The sequence below is a fragment of the Amblyraja radiata genome, chromosome 4, assembly GCF_010909765.2.
Source record: "Amblyraja radiata isolate CabotCenter1 chromosome 4, sAmbRad1.1.pri, whole genome shotgun sequence".
Lineage (NCBI taxonomy): Eukaryota > Metazoa > Chordata > Chondrichthyes > Rajiformes > Rajidae > Amblyraja > Amblyraja radiata.
In genome coordinates, this window is record NC_045959.1 from 58,540,730 (window position 1) to 58,558,808 (window position 18,079).

Consider the following 18,079-nt stretch of genomic DNA (forward strand, 5'->3'; position numbering starts at 1 on the left):
AGCATCACTTCCTTAAATACAGTGGGCTGTGGTGGAGGCAGGTTGTGCTGAAGCTCGTCCTTAGGATTGCATTGATACCTGTCCACCTGAGGTAGAGTATAGATTGGGTTGGTCATGATGAATTGCTGATCTAGTGTATTGGTTACTGTGTTCTTGTTTCATCAATAATGGATTTTTGTTCCGTTTCAGTCACTTCCCACTCGCTGTAAACCATGGCTGATCATAAGATTACCGCGCTGGTGGTGGACAATGGCTCCGGGATGTGCAAGGCTGGCTTTGCAGGGGATGATGCCCCCAGAGTTGTGTTCCCCTCTATCGTGGGGCGGCCTCGAAACAAGGTGAGACCTTTAATGTAAAGCCTTGACTCCGAGCATAAGGTTAACTGTGGGAAATATCTGACATGGCATTGAGTCCTGGTGTGATTCCATGCTTTGCGTTATCTGTTTACTTGCTGTAGATGTGAATGGAATGTCCTATCTAAGCATGTCTTGATATTTTCTGAACATATATTTTCGGGGGCAGGAGGAGCAGGAAATTGGTCTATGGAGTGATTCTAATTTTCCTTGGCCAGCTCAGGATATTCTATCTATGGTACTTCTGTCTTGAGTGCTTGAGTCCTTGGGTTGGTAGTTGGTGAATTTTGTAATTGTTGCCACTGTGACCCATTAGTGTCTTTTGGCAAACAATTTGTTAAAATATGACTCCAGTGATACCTGTTTCAACAGGTTGGCTGACCTGTAGTGCTTGTTTAAATGTTGCCGCTGTCTCTCTCAGCATGGTGACCACTGACTACAATCAAGTGTTACACTTTTTCTGTTTCTACTGCATCTGTTACCTTGATAGGGCTTTCCACTCTTGGACATCTGAGATGTGCTCCTGCTTCAGTAAATGTGGTTACACCTGCTCTTTTGGATAATGCTCTTGCCTGTGTCTTCTCTTTTTCCACCTTTCATTGCCCTCCTACTCCATCAATCTAAAGAAGGGTCACAACACTATATATTGTCTGTCCAATTCCCTTCACGGATGCTGCCTGACCTGCTGAGATCCCCGCAGATTTTTGATCTAGGTTTAGGTATTTGCAGTTTCTTGTGTCTCTGATCACTGGCAGTTTCCAGCTCTTTCCTTCAAATTAAAAATGGGACTGCAAGTCATTTTGCCCGGAGGTTCTAGAGGAGTTAAGACTGCAAAGCCCTTTTAAATATAAGTTAGCCTTTGAAGATGGAACATTTGAGGTTGGGTATTAGTAACTCTTCCTTAAAAGTTGGCAGCAAAATGTTTAAATATTTAAATTAGTGGTTCGTAGGAACAGTGTGTAAAGATGCTGTGGGTAGTTGGGAATGCAGAGTTGATGTTAGTCATGGTCGTACTGCACAGTAACAGCCCTTTGGCTCAACCTGTCCATTCTGACAGATGCCCCACCTAAGCTAGTTCCATTTGCCTGGGCCTGGCTTGTATCCCTCTCAATCTTTCCTAGCCACATACCTGTGCAAATATGTTGTAAAGTCATATACTACCTACCCCCACTACTTTCTCTGGCGCCTCATTCCACATACCCATAGGTGGGGGAGGGGGTGGGGGGAGGGGGGGGAGGGGGAGGGGGGGGGATCTGTTCTTTGGGTTCCTATTAAACATTTTTCCTCTCTCAAATTTCTCTCAAACCTATACCCTCTAGTACTTGAATCCCCAATCTGGGAACAAGACTCTGTGCATTCTTCCTATCTATCACCCTCATGATTTTATATATTTCTATAATATTCACCCCCACCCCCGGCCTCCTACACTCCAAAGAATAAAGTCCTAGCCTGCCCAATCTCTCCCCATAATTGTCCTGGCCACAACATAACATTTCTGTACTCTTTCCACCTTAATCGCATATTTCCTACAGGAGGATGACCAAAGTCTGAAAGACAGCTACGTTGGGGATGAAGCCCAGAGCAAGAGGGGCATCCTGACCCTGACATACCCAATTGAACACGGGATTGTGACCAACTGGGATGACATGGAGAAGGTCTGGCACCACACCTTCTACAACGAGCTGCGAGTGGCCCCAGAGGAGCACCCTGTCCTCCTCACAGAGGCTCCACTCAATCCCAAAGCCAACCGGGAGAAGATGACCCAGATCATGTTTGAGACCTTCAACACCCCAGCCATGTACGTTGCCATGCAAGCTGTGCTGTCCTTGTATGCCTCTGGCCGCACCACTGGCATTGTGATAGACTCCGGAGATGATGTGGGTCACATTGTGCCCATCTACGAAGCTTATGCCTTGCCACACGCCATCATACGTCTGGGCCTGACAGGCCGGGATCTCACTGACTACATGATGAAGATCCTGGCCAAGCGTGGGTATTATTTCACAACCATGGCCAAGAGGGAGATTGTCCGTGACATCAAGGAGAAGCTCTGCTATGTGGCCCTAAATTTTGTATATGAAATGCAGACAGCCAGCTCCTCCTTGGAGAAAAGCTACGAGCTCCCTGATGGTCAAGTCATCACCATCGGCAATGAGCGTTTCAGGTGTCCAGAAACCCTCTTCCAACCCTCCTTCCTTGGGATGGAATCTTCTGGAATCCATGAGACCTGTTATAACAGCATCATGAAGTGTGATGTGGGCATCAGGAAGGATCTGTTCGGCAACATAGTCCTGTCTGGTGGAACCACCATGTTCCCAGGGATCGCTGACCGGATGCAGAAGGAAATCACAGCCTTGGCACCGCCTACCATGAAGATTAAGATCATTGCTCCACCAGAGAGGAAGTATTCAGTGTGGATCGGAGGTTCCCTCCTGGCTTCTGGCTCCACCTTCCAGCAAAAGTGGATCAGTAAGCAGGAGTATGATGAGTCTGGTCCCTCCATTGTCCATCGCAAGTGCTTGTAATTCACTGGAGATGGTGGTCGTGCTCTTTCTAATTTTCTTCTCTATTACTGGGCCACTAATATAAAAAATTTAATCTGTTAGATGGACGATACATGCCAACAAGTAAATTGGTTAAAAATGGAGAGGGAAAATTGTTTGCCTTTCAATATAGGCACGATTCTTCTCTCTCCAATACATCTGAAGAAATCAACGTATGAGAACAATACGATAATCCATAGCACCTTACGAATCTGGAAACAGTTGAAATCAACCCTTAAATTGAGAAATTTATCTCTCCTCTTGCCATACTAGATGAATGCATGAATAGAAAGGCGGATTCAAATATGTTAATATCGTACTTCTATACCACCCTTTTAAATTTACATATCCATCATCGTAAATAATTAGGCGAGCTTGGGAAGACGAATTGGGTTTAACAATTTCAAAGGATAGTTGCGAGGAAAGTCTTCAATATATACACTACTGTTCTCTTAATGTTCGGCACTCACTAATACAATTTAAAATACTCCATAGACTCTCTTATTCAAAGTATAAATTGAATAAGATCTTCCCAAATGTCTCTCCTATCTGTGGTAAATGTCTCCTCCAAGAAGCAACCATAACCCATTATTTTGTTTCCTGTACAAAATTACAAAACTTCTGGAGGGGAATCTTTGATATCTTTTCCAAAATACTTAAAATAAAATTGGATCCCGACATAAAATTGATCACACTAGGTATGTCAGAGGCCTGTTCTGAGCTAACGATATTTCAAAGACGTTTCCTTAACTATGGCCTGATAACGGCGAAAAAATTAATACTTAAATTATGGAAACAGACAACAGTCCCTACAGTGAAGATGTGGATCACAAACATGTCCGAGACACTACATTTGGAAATCATTTGGCTTGTCTTGGCGGAAAAAAATGATCAATTTCTCAAGACATGGACACCCTTCACCGAATTCTTACAAAAGTAGCATGGTGCAACATTTAAATTTAAATCCGACGCTGGGTTGGGGGAGGTGGGCAGGGGGAACAAGGAGCAAGGTATATTTCCACCTTTCTTTTTCTTTTTTCTTATTTCTATATCTTTCAGCCACACTACTTTGGTAGTTTAGGGGTCTTTCTTTTCTTTTTCGATCTCTTTTTACTTTCTACTTTTTTCCTTTCTTGTTTTCTTCTTCTTTTCTTCTTTCATTTTCATAGTTTAGGTTACAAGGTTAAAAATGAAGATGTACAATAATTGTATAATTTTAGATGCCAAATGTTTTATCTTTATACAATTGCTTCTAATAAAAAATGTTTTTAATTAAATAAATAAATAAATAAATAAATGGATAAATAAATTACATAAATTTAATAAAAATTACTGAAGATTGGAACTGATATAATATTGCCTGCGTTTGTATTTGAAATATCACTTTTTAATTTTCTTCTCAATTTATTTGCTCAACATTTGGGGGTTGGCATGTGTGAGGGGGGGTGATCATAGTACATAAAGTCTCCTGGTGCAGATTCAGAACAATTTGGGATTCAATTACTCGCATTGACCTTTACGTATTTTTTGAGGTGCTGGAGACTCTGACGAACTATGGAGCCAGTGACATCTGCAGCCCACCCTTGCATGAGATTCTGCTGCTCCAGTATGAAGTTTTGAAACTGACAAAAGAGTGTTGATGGTCACCAACACAAATTGCACTGAAGCCAAATGTAATTGATATGTCCATAAAATTCTACTGAGGATCTCATACAATGAAGCCAATCTCCCTGTGCAGGTTTACCATGTCTCAGTGGTTGAATTTTCTCCATTACTTAATTGCTATCCATGGAATGCTGCTGCTCTGATAAGCAAAGATCTTATAGCAAGCTCCGCTATAGGATCTTTGCTGATAAGTAGATGCGCCAATGGGGAGAATCAACCACATACCAAGTGGTGGTTCTAGGAAAAGTAACTTCTTGCAGAAGGTTGGAAAGCCATGTTAAACAGTGAATTTGTATCTTTACCTGCCATTCACAAAGGTTTAATAAAACATGCATTTGAACAAAATCTCTTCTGTTTTGGAATTTGATCTTGCACCTCATAACTCTAAGTAAAACACAAGTGGTGGAGTAAGTCAGAGGGTCGGGCAGAATCTCTCGATCACATTAATTGGTGATATTTTGGGTTGGGGCCCTTATTCAGTCTTTCTACGAATCTTGTGTGTAAGGAGGAACTGCAGATGCTGGTTTAAAGCAAAGATAGACACAAAACGCTAGAGTAACAGTGGGACAGGCTGCATCTCTAGAGAGAAGAAATTAGTGATGTTTCAGGTTGAGACCCTTCTTCAGTCTGCTCTGACTTATCATAGTGTCTGAAGAAGGGTCTCGACCCGAAACATCACCCGTTTCTCCTCTCCAGACATACTGCCTGTCCTGCTGAGTTACTCCAGCTTTTTGGGTCTATCTTCTTTCTAAGGCTCTCACCAGGTGTCAATTTGTCAAAAAGCATTCAACTTGCCGTGCTGCTTCTCCATTACCATGCAGATTTGCAATTATAGGAGTAAAGAGCAGTCACCCTTCTCTGCCTGATACACGTTAGGTTGTGATGCAGGGAAGGAGGATGGGGGGGGGGCGGAATAAAGTGATTATTTCTCTACTTGTAAAGAGGAAATCATTGGTCAAAGAGAATACTGGAGGAGCAAAATTGTGGAACACAGCGAATCAGGCAGCATCTATGTAGGGAATGGACAGATGATATTTCTGGTCCTGTCCTGAAATATTGTCTGTCCATTCCCTCCATGGACACAAGATTCCAGCATCTGCAGTTGCTTGTCTGCAGAACACCAACACAAATGGGCACAACAGGGGAGATATTTGGCAACTCTTCACAACTCTTCTCAAAGAGAAATGAAGATTGAGCTTAACAGAAAAGTTATGGGGACTGTGATATTGCCAGGTGCTACAACTATTTTCCCCAGCTTAGTTGGAGCAATCATCAGCAGGCATCAGTCTAGAGAAAGGTCACAACCCAAAACATCGTCAACCCATTTCACTCTACAGATACTGACTGACCCACTGTTACTCCAGCAGTTTGATTTTTGCTTAAGATTCCAGTATTTGCAGACTCTTGTGCCTGCAGGTAATGTCCGGGTAGCAAGAGGTTAAATCCAACAAGGATCAATTCACACTGAAAAAGGTACCGAAAAGGTTTAACCCAGTAGGTTGGATATGTTACTGAATTACCAGCCAGAAGTCTGGACCACTCATTTGGAGGCCAGAGTTTGATTCCCACCATCGTACGTGTGAAATTTTAATTTAATTTAAGGAATTCATTAACTACAAAAATAAAATTCTTGTATCAGTGAAGATAAAGATTGTTGTAAACATCCCTCTGGTTTGCTGATATCCTTCAGGAATAGGAATACTGTAAATCCGAACTGGCCGATATGTGACAGTTCAGACCCACCAATGTAATTCACTTTAATACCCTCCTCAATACAGAGGCAACTGGGGATGAAGAATAAATGTCAGCCTAGTCAGTAATGTCCACATCCCGTGACCAAATTTATCCTAAAAAAATATTAGTTTTAAATGTGAATATTACCAAACCATCAAACCTGGATTAATGAGTGGGTCAGCGAGTTTAGACTCCAGGTGCCGAGTGGCTGGTTTACACACCTCCCTTGGCTTCCATTGGTTGGCTTAGTCTCACAATAGGAATGTGGGTGGAGCATCACTTCCTTAAATACAGTGGGCTGTGGTGGAGGCAGGTTGTGCTGAAGCTCGTCCTTAGGATTGCATTGATACCTGTCCACCTGAGGTAGAGTATAGATTGGGTTGGTCTTGATGAATTGCTGATCTAGTGTATTGGTTACTGTGTTCTTGTTTCATCAATAATGGATTTTTGTTCCGTTTCAGTCACTTCCCACTCGCTGTAAACCATGGCTGATCATAAGATTACCGCGCTGGTGGTGGACAATGGCTCTGGGAAGTGCAAGGCTGGCTTTGCAGGGGATGCTGCCCCCAGAGTTGTGTTCCCCTCTATCGTGGGGCGGCCTCGAAACAAGGTGAGACCTTTAATGTAAAGCCTTGACTCCGAGCATAAGGTTAACTGTGGGAAATATCTGACATGGCATTGAGTCCTGGTGTGATTCCATGCTTTGCGTTATCTGTTTACTTGCTGTAGATGTGAATGGAATGTCCTATCTAAGCGTGTCTTGATATTTTCTGAACATATATTTTCGGGGGCAGGAGGAGCAGGAAATTGGTCTATGGAGTGATTCTAATTTTCCTTGGCCAGCTCAGGATATTCTATCTATGGTACTTCTGTCTTGAGTGCTTGAGTCCTTGGGTTGGTAGTTGGTGAATTTTGTAATTGTTGCCACTGTGACCCATTAGTGTCTTTTGGCAAACAATTTGTTAAAATATGACTCCAGTGATACCTGTTTCAACAGGTTGGCTGACCTGTAGTGCTTGTTTAAATGTTGCCGCTGTCTCTCTCAGCGTGGTGACCACTGACTACAATCAAGTGTTACACTTTTTCTGTTTCTACTGCATCTGTTCCCTTGATAGGGCTTTCCACTCTTGGACATCTGAGATGTGCTCTTGCTTCAGTAAGTGTGGTTACACCTGCTCTTTTGGATAATGCTCTTGCCTGTGTCTTCTCTTTTTCCACCTTTCGTTGCCCTCCTACTCCATCAATCTAAAGAAGGGTCACAACACAATATATTGTCTGTCCAATTCCCTAAATACTTTACAAGTATTTAGTGTGGATCGGAGGTTCCCTCCTGACTTCTGGCTCCACCTTCCAGCAAATGTGGATCAGTAAGCAGGAGTATGATGAGTCTGGTCCCTCCATTGTCCATCACAAGTCCTTGTAATTCACTGGAGATGGTGGTCTGGCTCTCCCTAATTTTCTTCTCTATTACTGGGCAACTAATATAAAAAATGTAATCTAAATTTCCTTTTAGGGAATTGAAGAATGCAGGTGAACAGAGGGATCTGGGAATAACTGTGCACAGTTCCCTGAAAGTGGAATCTCATGTAGATAGGGTGGTAAAGAAAGCTTTTGGTGTGCTGGCCTTTATAAATCAGAGCATTGAGTATAGAAGTTGGGATGTAATGTTAAAATTGTACAAGGCATTGGTGAGGCCAATTCTGGAGTATGGGGTACAATTTTGGTCGCCTAATTATAGGAAGGATGTCAACAAAATAGAGAGAGTACAGAGGAGATTTACTAGAATGTTGCCTGGGTTTCAGCAACTAAGTTACAGAGAAAGGTTGAACAAGTTAGGGCTTTATTCTTTGGAGCGCAGAAGGTTAAGGGGGGACTTGATAGAGGTCTTTAAAATGATGAGAGGGATAGACAGAGTTGACGTGGATAAGCTTTTCCCACTGAGAGTAGGGAAGATTCAAACAAGGGGACATGACTTGAGAATTAAGGGACAGAAGTTTAAGGGTAACATGAGGGGGAACTTCTTTACTCAGAGAGTGGTGGCTGTGTGGAATGAGCTTCCAGGGAAGGTGGTGGAGACAGGTTCGTTTTTATCATTTAAAAATAAATTGGATAGTTATATGGACGAGAAAGGAATGGAGGGTTATGGTCTGAGCGCAGGTATATGGGACTAGGGGAGAATACGTGTTCGGCACGGACTAGAAGGGTCGAGATGGCCTGTTTCCGTGCTGTAATTGTTATATGGTTATATGGTTATATGGTTATTAGATGGACGATACATGCCAACAAGTAAATTGGTTAAAAATGGAGAGGGAAGGTTGTTTGCCTTTCAATATAGGCACGATTCTTCTCTCTCCAATACATCTGAAGAAATCAACGTATGAGAACAATACGATAATCCATAGCACCTTACGAATCTGGAAACAGTTGAAATCAACCCTTAAATTGAGAAAATGTATCTCTCCTCTTGCCATACTAGATGAATGCATGAATAGAAAGGCGGATTCAAATATGTTAATATCGTACTTCTATACCACCCTTTTAAATTTACATATCCATCATCGTAAATAATTAGGCGAGCTTGGGAAGACGAATTGGGTTTAACAATTTCAAAGGATAGTTGGGAGGAAAGTCTTCAATATATACACTACTGTTCTCTTAATGTTCGGCACTCACTAATACAATTTAAAATACTCCATAGACTCTATTATTCAAAGTATAAATTGAATAAGATCTTCCCAAATGTCTCTCCTATCTGTGGTAAATGTCTCCTCCAAGAAGCAACCATAACCCATTATTTTGTTTCCTGTACAAAATTACAAAACTTCTGGAGGGGAATCTTTGATATCTTTTCCAAAATACTTAAAACAAAATTGGATCCCGACATAAAATTAATCACACTAGGTATAATAATAATAATAATAATAATAATAAATTTTATTTATGGGCGCCTTTCAAGAGTCTCAAGGACACCTTACAAAAATTGAGCTTGTAGAGGAAAAACATGTAAGGGGAATGAAATAAATAGTAGAGACATGACTAGTACACAAAGTAAAGACAGAATTCAATACAAAACACAGTATGAGGCAATTAATGCACAGATGAAAAGGGACGGGAACGTCGGGCTAAGGATAGGCAGAGGTGAAGAGATGGGTCTTGAGGCGGGATTGGAAGATGGTGAGGGACACGGAATTGCGGATCAGTTGGGGGAGGGAGTTCCAGAGCCTGGGAGCTGCCCTGGAGAAGGCTCTGTCCCCAAAACTGCGGAGGTTGGACTTGTGTATGGAGAGGAGACCCGCTGATGTGGATCTGAGGGACCGTGAGGGTTGGTAGGGGGAGAGGAGGTCAGTGAGATATGGGGGGGCCAGATGGTGGAGGGCTTTGTAGGTGAGGACCAGGATTTTGTAGGTGATCCGGTGGGAGATGGGAAGCCAGTGAAGTTTTTTGAGGACTGGAGTGATGTGATGCCAGGATTTGGTGTGGGTGATGAGTCGGGCGGCTGCGTTCTGGACCAGTTGGAGTCGGTTGATGTAGGTGGAGCTGATGCTAAGGAGAAGTGAGTTGCAATAGTCCAGTCGGGAGGAGATGAAGGCATGGATGAGTCTTTCAGCAGCAGGCAGTGTGAGAGAGGGTCTGAGTTTGGCGATGTTGCGGAGATGAAAGAAGGAGGTTTTAATGACATGGCGGATGTGAGGCTCAAGGGAGAGGGTGGAATCAAAGATCACGCCAAGGTTGCGGGCCTGGGGAGATGGGGAGACAGTGGTGCCGTCGATGGTGAGAGTGGGGTTATTGCTTTTGCTGAGTGTGGCTTTGGAGCCTATGAGGAGGAATTCTGTCTTATCGCTGTTGAGTTTGAGGAAATTATGTTGCATCCAGGTTTTTATAGCTGACAAACAGGAGTTGATATGGGAGAGGGGGGGGTTGTGGGGGGATTTGGTGCCGAGGTAGATCTGGGTGTCATCAGCGTAACAGTGGAAGTCCAGATTGAAGTGGCGGAGTATCTGACCAAGGGGGAGGATGTAGATGATGAAGAGGAGGGGGCCGAGTACGGAGCCTTGGGGAATGCCTTGAGTGACTGCGGCAGTAGCAGAGGTGTGGTTGTGGAGAGAGATGAAGTGGGATCTGTTGGAAAGGTAGGAACGGAGCCAGCTGAGTGCAGAGCCTTCAATGCCGAGGTCTTTGTCTGGTGAGCAGGATGTTATGGTTCACTGTATCGAAGGCTGCGCTCAGGTCGAGGAGGATGAGGATGTTGAGGGAACCAGTGTCAGCAGAGGTGAGGAGGTCGTTGAGGACTTTGAGGAGAGCAGTTTCTGTGCTATGGAGGGGGCGAAAGCCAGATTGGAGGGGTTCAAGTAGGTTATACGCAAGGAGGTGGGAATGAAGTTGCGACGCAACGATACGCTCCAGGGTTTTTGAAAGAAAGGGGAGGTTTGAGATTGGGCGGTAGTTAATGAGAGAGGAGGGATCAAGACCGGGTTTCTTTAAGATTGGTGTAACGGCAGCAGTTTTGAAAGCGGAGGGGTATGTCAGAGGTATGTCAGAGGTATGTCAGAGGCCTGTTCTGAGCTAACGATATTTCAAAGACGTTTCCTTAACTATGGCCTGATAACGGCGAAAAATTTAATACTTAAATTATGGAAACAGACAACAGTCCCTACAGTGAAGATGTGGATCACAAACATGTCCGAGACACTACATTTGGAAATCATTAGGCTTGTCTTGGCGGAAAAAACTGATCAATTTCTCAAGACATGGACACCCTTCACCGAATTCTTACAAAAATAGCATGGTGCAACACATTTAAATTTAAATCCGACGCTGGGTTGGGGGAGCAAGGAGCAAGGTATATCTCCACCTTTATTTTTATTTTTTCTTATTTCTATATCTTTCAGCCACACTACTTTGGTAGTTTAGGGGTCTTTCTTTTCTTTTTCGATCTATCTTTTTACTTTCTACTTTTTTCCTTTCTTGTTTTCTTCTTCTTTTCTTCTTTCATTTTCATAGTTTAGGTTACAAGGTTAAAAATGAAGATGTACAATAATTGTATAATTTTAGATGCCAAATGTTTTATCTTTATACAATTGCTAATAAAAAATGTTTTTAATTAAATAAATAAATGGATAAATAAATTACATAAATTTAATAAAAATTACTGAAGATTGGAACTGATATAATATTGCCTGCGTTTCTATTTGAAATATCACTTTTTAATTTTCTTCTCAATTTATTTGCTCAACATTTGGGGGTTGGCATGTGTGAGGGGGGGGTGATCATAGTACATAAAGTCTCCTGGTGCAGATTCAGAACAATTTGGGATTCAATTACTCGCATTGACCTTTACGTATTTTTTGAGGTGCTGGAGACTCTGACGAACTATGGAGCCAGTGACATCTGCAGCCCACCCTTGCATGAGATTCTGCTGCTCCAGTATGAAGTTTTGAAACTGACAAAAGAGTGTTGATGGTCACCAACACAAATTGCACTGAAGCCAAATGTAATTGATATGTCCATAAAATTCTACTGAGGATCTCATACAATGAAGCCAATCTCCCTGTGCAGGTTTACCATGTCTCAGTGGTTGAATTTTCTCCATTACTTAATTGCTATCCATGGAATGCTGCTGCTCTGATAAGCAAAGATCTTATAGCAAGCTCCGCTATAGGATCTTTGCTGATAAGTAGATGAGCCAATGGGGAGAATCAACCACATACCAAGTGGTGGTTCTAGGAAAAGTAACTTCTTGCAGAAGGTTGGAAAAGCCATGTTAAACAATGAATTTGTATCTTTACCTGCCATTCACAAAGGTTTAATAAAACATGCATTTGAACAAAATCTCTTCTGTTTTGGAATTTGATCTTGCACCTCATAACTCTAAGTAAAACACAAGTGGTGGAATAAGTCAGTGGGTCGGGCAGAATCTCTCGAGCACATTAATTGGTGATATTTTGGGTTGGGGCCCTTATTCAGTCTTTCTACGACTCTTGTGTGTAAGGAGGAACTGCAGATGCTGGTTTAAAGCAAAGATAGACACAAACGCTAGAGTAACAGTGGGACAGGCTGCATCTCTAGAGAGAAGAAATGAGTGATGTTTCAGGTTGAGACCCTTCTTCAGTCTGCTCTGACTTATCATAGTGTCTGAAGAAGGGTCTCGACCCGAAACATCACCCGTTTCTTCTCTCCAAACATGCTGCCTGTCCAGCTGAGTTACTCCAGCTTTTTGTGTCTATCTTCTTTCTAAGGCTCTCACCAGGTGTCAATTTGTCAAAAAGCATTCAACTTGCCGTGCTGCTTCTCCATTACCATGCAGATTTGCAATTACAGGAGTAAAGAGCAGTCACCCGTCTCTGTGGTCAAGAAGGAACTGCTGATGCTGGAAGATCGAAGGTACACAAAATGCTGGAGAAACTCAGCGGGTGCAGCAGCATCTATGGAGCGAAGGAAATAGTCGACGTTTCGGGCCGAAACCCTTCTTCAGACCTTTCAAGATGGAACTGCAGATGCTGGAAGATCGAAGGTACACAAAATGCTGGAGAAACTCAGCGGGTGCAGCAGCATCTATGGAGCGAAGGAAATAGGTGACGTTTCGGGCCGAAACGTCGCCTATTTCCTTCGCTCCATAGATGCTGCTGCACCCGCTGAGTTTCTCCAGCATTTTGTGTACCTTCAGTCACCTGTCTCTGCCTGATACACGTTATCAGGTTGTGATGCAGGGAAGGAGGATGGGGGGGGGGGTATAAAGTGATTATTTTTCTGCATGTAGGGAGGAAATCATTTGTCAAAGAGAACACTGGAGGAGCAAAATTGTGGAACACAGCGAATCAGGCAGCATCTATGTGGGGAATGGACAGGTTATATTTCTGGTCCGGTCCTGAAATATTGTCTGTCCATTCCCTCCATGGGCATCTGCAATTGCTTGTCTGCAGAACACCAACACAAATGGGCTCATCAGGGAAGATATTTGGCAACTCTTCTCAAAGGGAAGTGAAGATGGAGCCTAACAGAAAATTTGGGTTGTAAATGTGAGTTACAGAATTGGGGCAAGTAGATGGAGTTGAAATGCAGTCTAACCTAATCATATTGAGGATTTGGAGGTGATCAAATTGAAGATATCAATTTAAAAAGAGTGGTGGTTTAAGAGTGGTGTGACATTAGAGCTCTCAAGACAGTGATATGGACGGGAGGCAGAAGGGACAGAGTATGAAGTCAATGTTAAAGAGGAAACACTATAGCCAGTATTTATAGTGCCATAGCCCATACCTTAGTGCAAAACAAAATCATAATCATACTTTATTAGCCAAGTATGTTTTGCAACATACGAGGAATTTGATTTGCCATACAGTCATACCAATAAAAAGCACCAAAACACACAAAATACATTTGAACATGAACATCCACCACAGTGACTCCTCCACATTCCTCACTGTGATGGAAGGCGAAAAAAAAGTTCAATCTCTTCCCTTTTTTGTTCTCCCGTGGTCGTGGTCCTCGAGCCTTCCTTTGACGGGCAATCTTGGCTCCCGTAGCCAGCGGTCGGGCCCTTCACGTCGGGGCCATCAAGCTCCCGCATCATCGGGAGGATCTCAGCTCACCCGCGCCAGGCGATCGGACCCCGGGTCGGGGCTGGTCGAACCTCCTGCGACTGTGAAGCTTCCCAACATCAGTCGCTACCCGAGACTGCGAGCTCCTCGATGTTGGAATCCGCAGGCCACGGTTGGAGCGTCGACCCCAGGCAAGGAATCGGCTCCGATGGTAAGTCCATGGCCCCCGCAGTGGGGCTCAAAGTCAGTCTCGAGCAAGGCCGCCAGCTCCATGATGTTAGGCCGCAGAGAGACTGGAGATACGATGCGGTAAAACAATCGCATCTCCAGCAAGGTAAGCGATTGAAAAAAGTTTCTGCCCCCCCCCCCCCCCCACATAAAACAAACCAAAGAACATTAACACATACTTTTTAAAACACACTAAAATAACAAAAAATATTAAAAGGCAGACAGCTGGTGGTGAGGCTGCCATCGCTGACGGCGCCACCAGTCATATTCTGGTTCAGGCTGCATCTGTGTTATGTTAACCATTTTCCCTTCAGTCAAATTCCTCTTAAATCAGGAACAATATCTGAGGACATTGTGGGAAATCAGAGAGGAAATTGCGGGAGCCCTGGTTGAAATTTACGAGTTGTCCTTAAATTCAGGAGAGGTGCCGGAAGACTGGAGGGTGGCAAATGTTGTGCTTCTTTTCAAGAAGGGCTGCAGGGAAAATGCTGGGAGCTATAGGCCGGTGAGCTTAACATTTGGAGTTGGAAAGGTACTGGAGAGTATGCTGAGGGATAGGTTATACAGGCATTTGTACGGGCAAAGGCTGATTAGAGATAGTCAGCATGGTTTTGTATGTGGGAGGTCCTGTCTCAAAATCTGATCGATTTTATTTGAAGACGTGAACAAAAAGGTTGATGAGGGCAAAGCTGTAAATGTTGTGTACATGGATTTCAGTGAGGCATTTGACAAGGTTCCGCATGGTGGGCTGCTCAGGAAGGTTAGATCGCATGGGAACCAAGGAGAGATGGCTGAATGGATAGCAAATTGGCTCCATGGAAGGAAGCAGAGGGTGATGATGGAAAAGTTCAAAGTTCAAATTTATTTGTAACATGCACCATAAGGTGCGGTGAAATGTAATTTACCGTACAGAGTTACAATTAAAAAAGGACACAATACACAACATAATTCAACACAGACATCCACCACAGCATTCTTCACTGTGGTGGAAGGTAATACAGTTCAGACAGTCCTCCTCCTACATAGAAACATAGAAAATAGGTGCAGGAGTAGGCCATTCGGCCCTTCGAGCCTGCACCGCCATTCAATATGATCATGGCTGATCATCCAACTCAGTATCCCGTACCTGCCTTCTCTCCATACCCCCTGATCCCTTTAGCCACAAGGGCCACATCTAATTCCCTCTTAAATATAGCCAATGAACTGGCCTCAACTACCTTCTGTGGCAGAGAGTTCCAGAGATTCACCACTCTCTGTGTGAAAAATGTTTTTCTCATCTCGGTCTTAAAGGATTTCCCCTCTATCCTTAAGCTGTGACCCCTTGTCCTGGACTTCCCCAACATCGGGAACAATCTTCCTGCATCTAGCCTGTCCAACCCCTTAAGAATTTTGTACGTTTCTATAAGATCCCCCCTCAATCTCCTAAATTCTAGCGAGTACCTTGTTCGCCCATGGTCGGGGGCCTGACCCTCCGTAGTCGCTGCTAGGGATGGTTCGATGTTCAAGCCCTCTGGTCGAGATGGTCGAAACGCCGATGTCGGGACAGGTCAGCCCAGAGCTCCCAAATCGGCCACCTCCTTACCGGAGACCATGGCTTCCAGATGTTGTAGGCTGCAGGCCGGCGGTCGGAGCTCTTCTCCGGCGACCCCCAGCGAGGGATCGCCCTGCTCCACGATGGTAAAGTAAAGTCCACTCCACGCCTGCCGCCAGAAGCTCCACAGACCGCGGCTTCCAGATGTTGTAGGCCGCAGGCCAGGGGTCGGAGCGCTTCTCCGTCGACCCCCGGCAAGGGGGCCCGCGATGTTACAGTCCCCGCTGCGCCGCCGCTGAAGCTCTGGGCCCGACTTCGGGAAAGGCCGCACCAAACCAGCTGTACGGCCACGAGGAGCGGGGCGAAGAAGCGACAAGGAAGAAAGTCGCCTCACCGTCGAAGTAGGTGCCTGAAAACGGTTTCCCCATATTCCCCCCCACCACCCCACACACAAAGCATACAGAGAAACACTAAAACATACTTTTGGACAAACTTAAAATAACAAAAAAAGTCAAAACAACGAACGCGCTGCAAGCGAGGCAGCTGACTCGCAGCGCTTGCTTCTCGGGCTGGAGGTCTGTGACTAGGAGTGCACATCAGGGTCGGTGCTGGGCCCGTTACTGTTTGTCATCTACATCAATAATTTTGATGAGAACATACAGGGCAAGATTAGCAAGTTTGGTGGGCGGTTTAGCAGATAGTGGTTGTTTTGAAAGATTGCAGCAGGATCTTGATCGATTGGCCAGGTGGACTGAGGAATGGTTTTAATACAGAGAAATGTGAGTTTTGCATTTTGAGACGTCTAACAAGGGCAGGATATACATGGTGAATGGTAGGGCCTCTGGGGAGTGTTGTGGAGCAGAGAGATCTAGGAGTGCAGGTGCATGGTTCCTTGAAGGTCGAGGTGCAGATAGATAAGGTGGTCAAAAATGCTTTTGGCACATTGGCCTTCATCTGTTTGAGTATTGAGTATAGAAGTTGGGAGGTCATGTTGCAGTTGTATAAGGCGTTGGTGAGACCGCATTTAATAATAATAATAATTATTATTATTATTATTATTATTATTATTAAATAAAATATATTTTATTGTCATTGCACATAAGTGCAACGAGATTTGGGTATGCAGCTTCCATCCGACATCATAACTTAAGTAACTACTAAAATTTAGGTTTAGATACCCCGAGAACATGGTTTGTACAAAGAACATTACAACAGTAAAATAGTCAAAACAGACTAAAGTGCAGATGTGTCGGTGCGACGTGACCATCCACGGGGATACAGTCCGTGGGGGTGGGGGGCACTCAGTAGGGCCGGTTCAGAGTAGCTATGGCTCTGGGAAAGAAGCTGTTCCTGACAGAGATGCCATACGATAGTATGTTCTCTGTGGTGCAGCGGTAGAAGGTTGTCAGCAGCTGTTGGGGCAGACCAGTCTTTTTTAATGTCCTCAGAAAGAACAGTCATTGCTGTGCCTTTTTGACCAGCGCAGCGGTGTTGGTGGACCATGTGAGGTCCTCTGATATGTGAATGCCCAGAAACTTAAAGCTGGACACTCTCTCCACATTGTCCCCATAGATGGAGATAGGGGCATATTCCCCCTTCTGTGACCTCCTGAAGTCGATAATCACCTCCTTATATTGTGTTCAATATCTGGGCACCATGTTATGGGAAAGATATTATCACGCCTGAAAGGGTTCAGAGAAGATTTACGAGAATGTTGCCAAAACTAGAGGGTGTGAGCTACAAGGAGAGGTTGTGTAACATAGAAACATAGAAAATAGGTGCAGGATAGGTGCAGGAGTAGGCCATTCGGCCCTTCGAGCCTGCACCGCCATTCAATATGATCATGGCTGGGTCTCTATTCCTTGGAGGGCAGGCGGATGAGAGGTGATCTTATAGAGGTGTATAAAATCATGAGAGAAATCGATCAGGTAAATGCACAGGCTCTTGCCCAAAGTAGGGGAATCGAGGAACAGAGGACATAGGTTCAAGGTGAAGGGGAAAAGATTTAATAAGAATCTGAAGGGAAACTTTATCACACAAAGGGTGGTGGGTATATGGAACAAGATGCCAGATGAGGTAGTTGAGGCTGGGACTCTCCCAATGTTTAAGAAACAGTTAGACAGGTACATGGATAGGTCAGGTTTGGAGGGATATGGACCAATGCAGGCAGGTGGGACTAGTGTAGCTGGGACATGTTGGCCGGTGTGGGCAAGTTGGGCCCACGGGCCTGTTTCCACACTGTATCACTCTGTGACTCTATGAGAAGCTACTTCGCTTTGCCAATTTACAGCCCGGGAGTATTAACATTGATTTCTCTCATTTCAAGAAATCCTTGCATTCCCAATTTCCCCCCTTCCAAGGCATCCTACTAGTTCCACTGTTCACATCCTTGTATACCTTCATTATCACCTCTTCCCTGGCCATTATGGACTCCACCCTCCGTTGGGCATCTGTTGCCGGTCCTGCTTTGTTCTGGCCTTTTCTTATCTC

The 18,079-nt window shown here is 44.2% G+C and overlaps 2 protein-coding genes and 1 long non-coding RNA gene across 3 annotated transcripts in view; 2 read left to right on the plus strand and 1 right to left on the minus strand.

The window, feature by feature from the left end:
- Positions 1 to 11,601, plus strand: LOC116972161 (actin, clone 302-like). Its single transcript, XM_033019553.1, has 5 exons — positions 1 to 91; positions 190 to 338; positions 1,889 to 2,888; positions 4,235 to 4,321; positions 11,553 to 11,601. The coding sequence occupies exons 2-3, from the start codon at positions 213 to 215 to the stop codon at positions 2,876 to 2,878; spliced, it is 1,116 nt and encodes a 371-aa protein (XP_032875444.1). The 5' UTR covers positions 1 to 91; positions 190 to 212; the 3' UTR covers positions 2,879 to 2,888; positions 4,235 to 4,321; positions 11,553 to 11,601.
- LOC116972157 (actin, non-muscle 6.2-like) overlaps positions 6,578 to 18,079 on the plus strand; it is a 24,712-nt gene continuing 13,210 nt past the window's right edge. Inside the window, exons 1-2 of the mRNA XM_033019547.1 lie at positions 6,578 to 6,658; positions 6,757 to 6,777. The gene's annotated coding sequence lies outside the window, so the exon portion shown is untranslated. The remainder of the gene's footprint in view (positions 6,659 to 6,756; positions 6,778 to 18,079) is intronic.
- Positions 7,523 to 18,079, minus strand: part of LOC116972165 — a 13,099-nt gene continuing 2,542 nt past the window's right edge. Inside the window, exons 2-3 of the long non-coding RNA XR_004411728.1 lie at positions 15,276 to 15,278; positions 7,523 to 7,582 (exon numbers count right to left, since the gene is read on the minus strand). This is a non-coding gene — a long non-coding RNA (uncharacterized LOC116972165). The remainder of the gene's footprint in view (positions 7,583 to 15,275; positions 15,279 to 18,079) is intronic.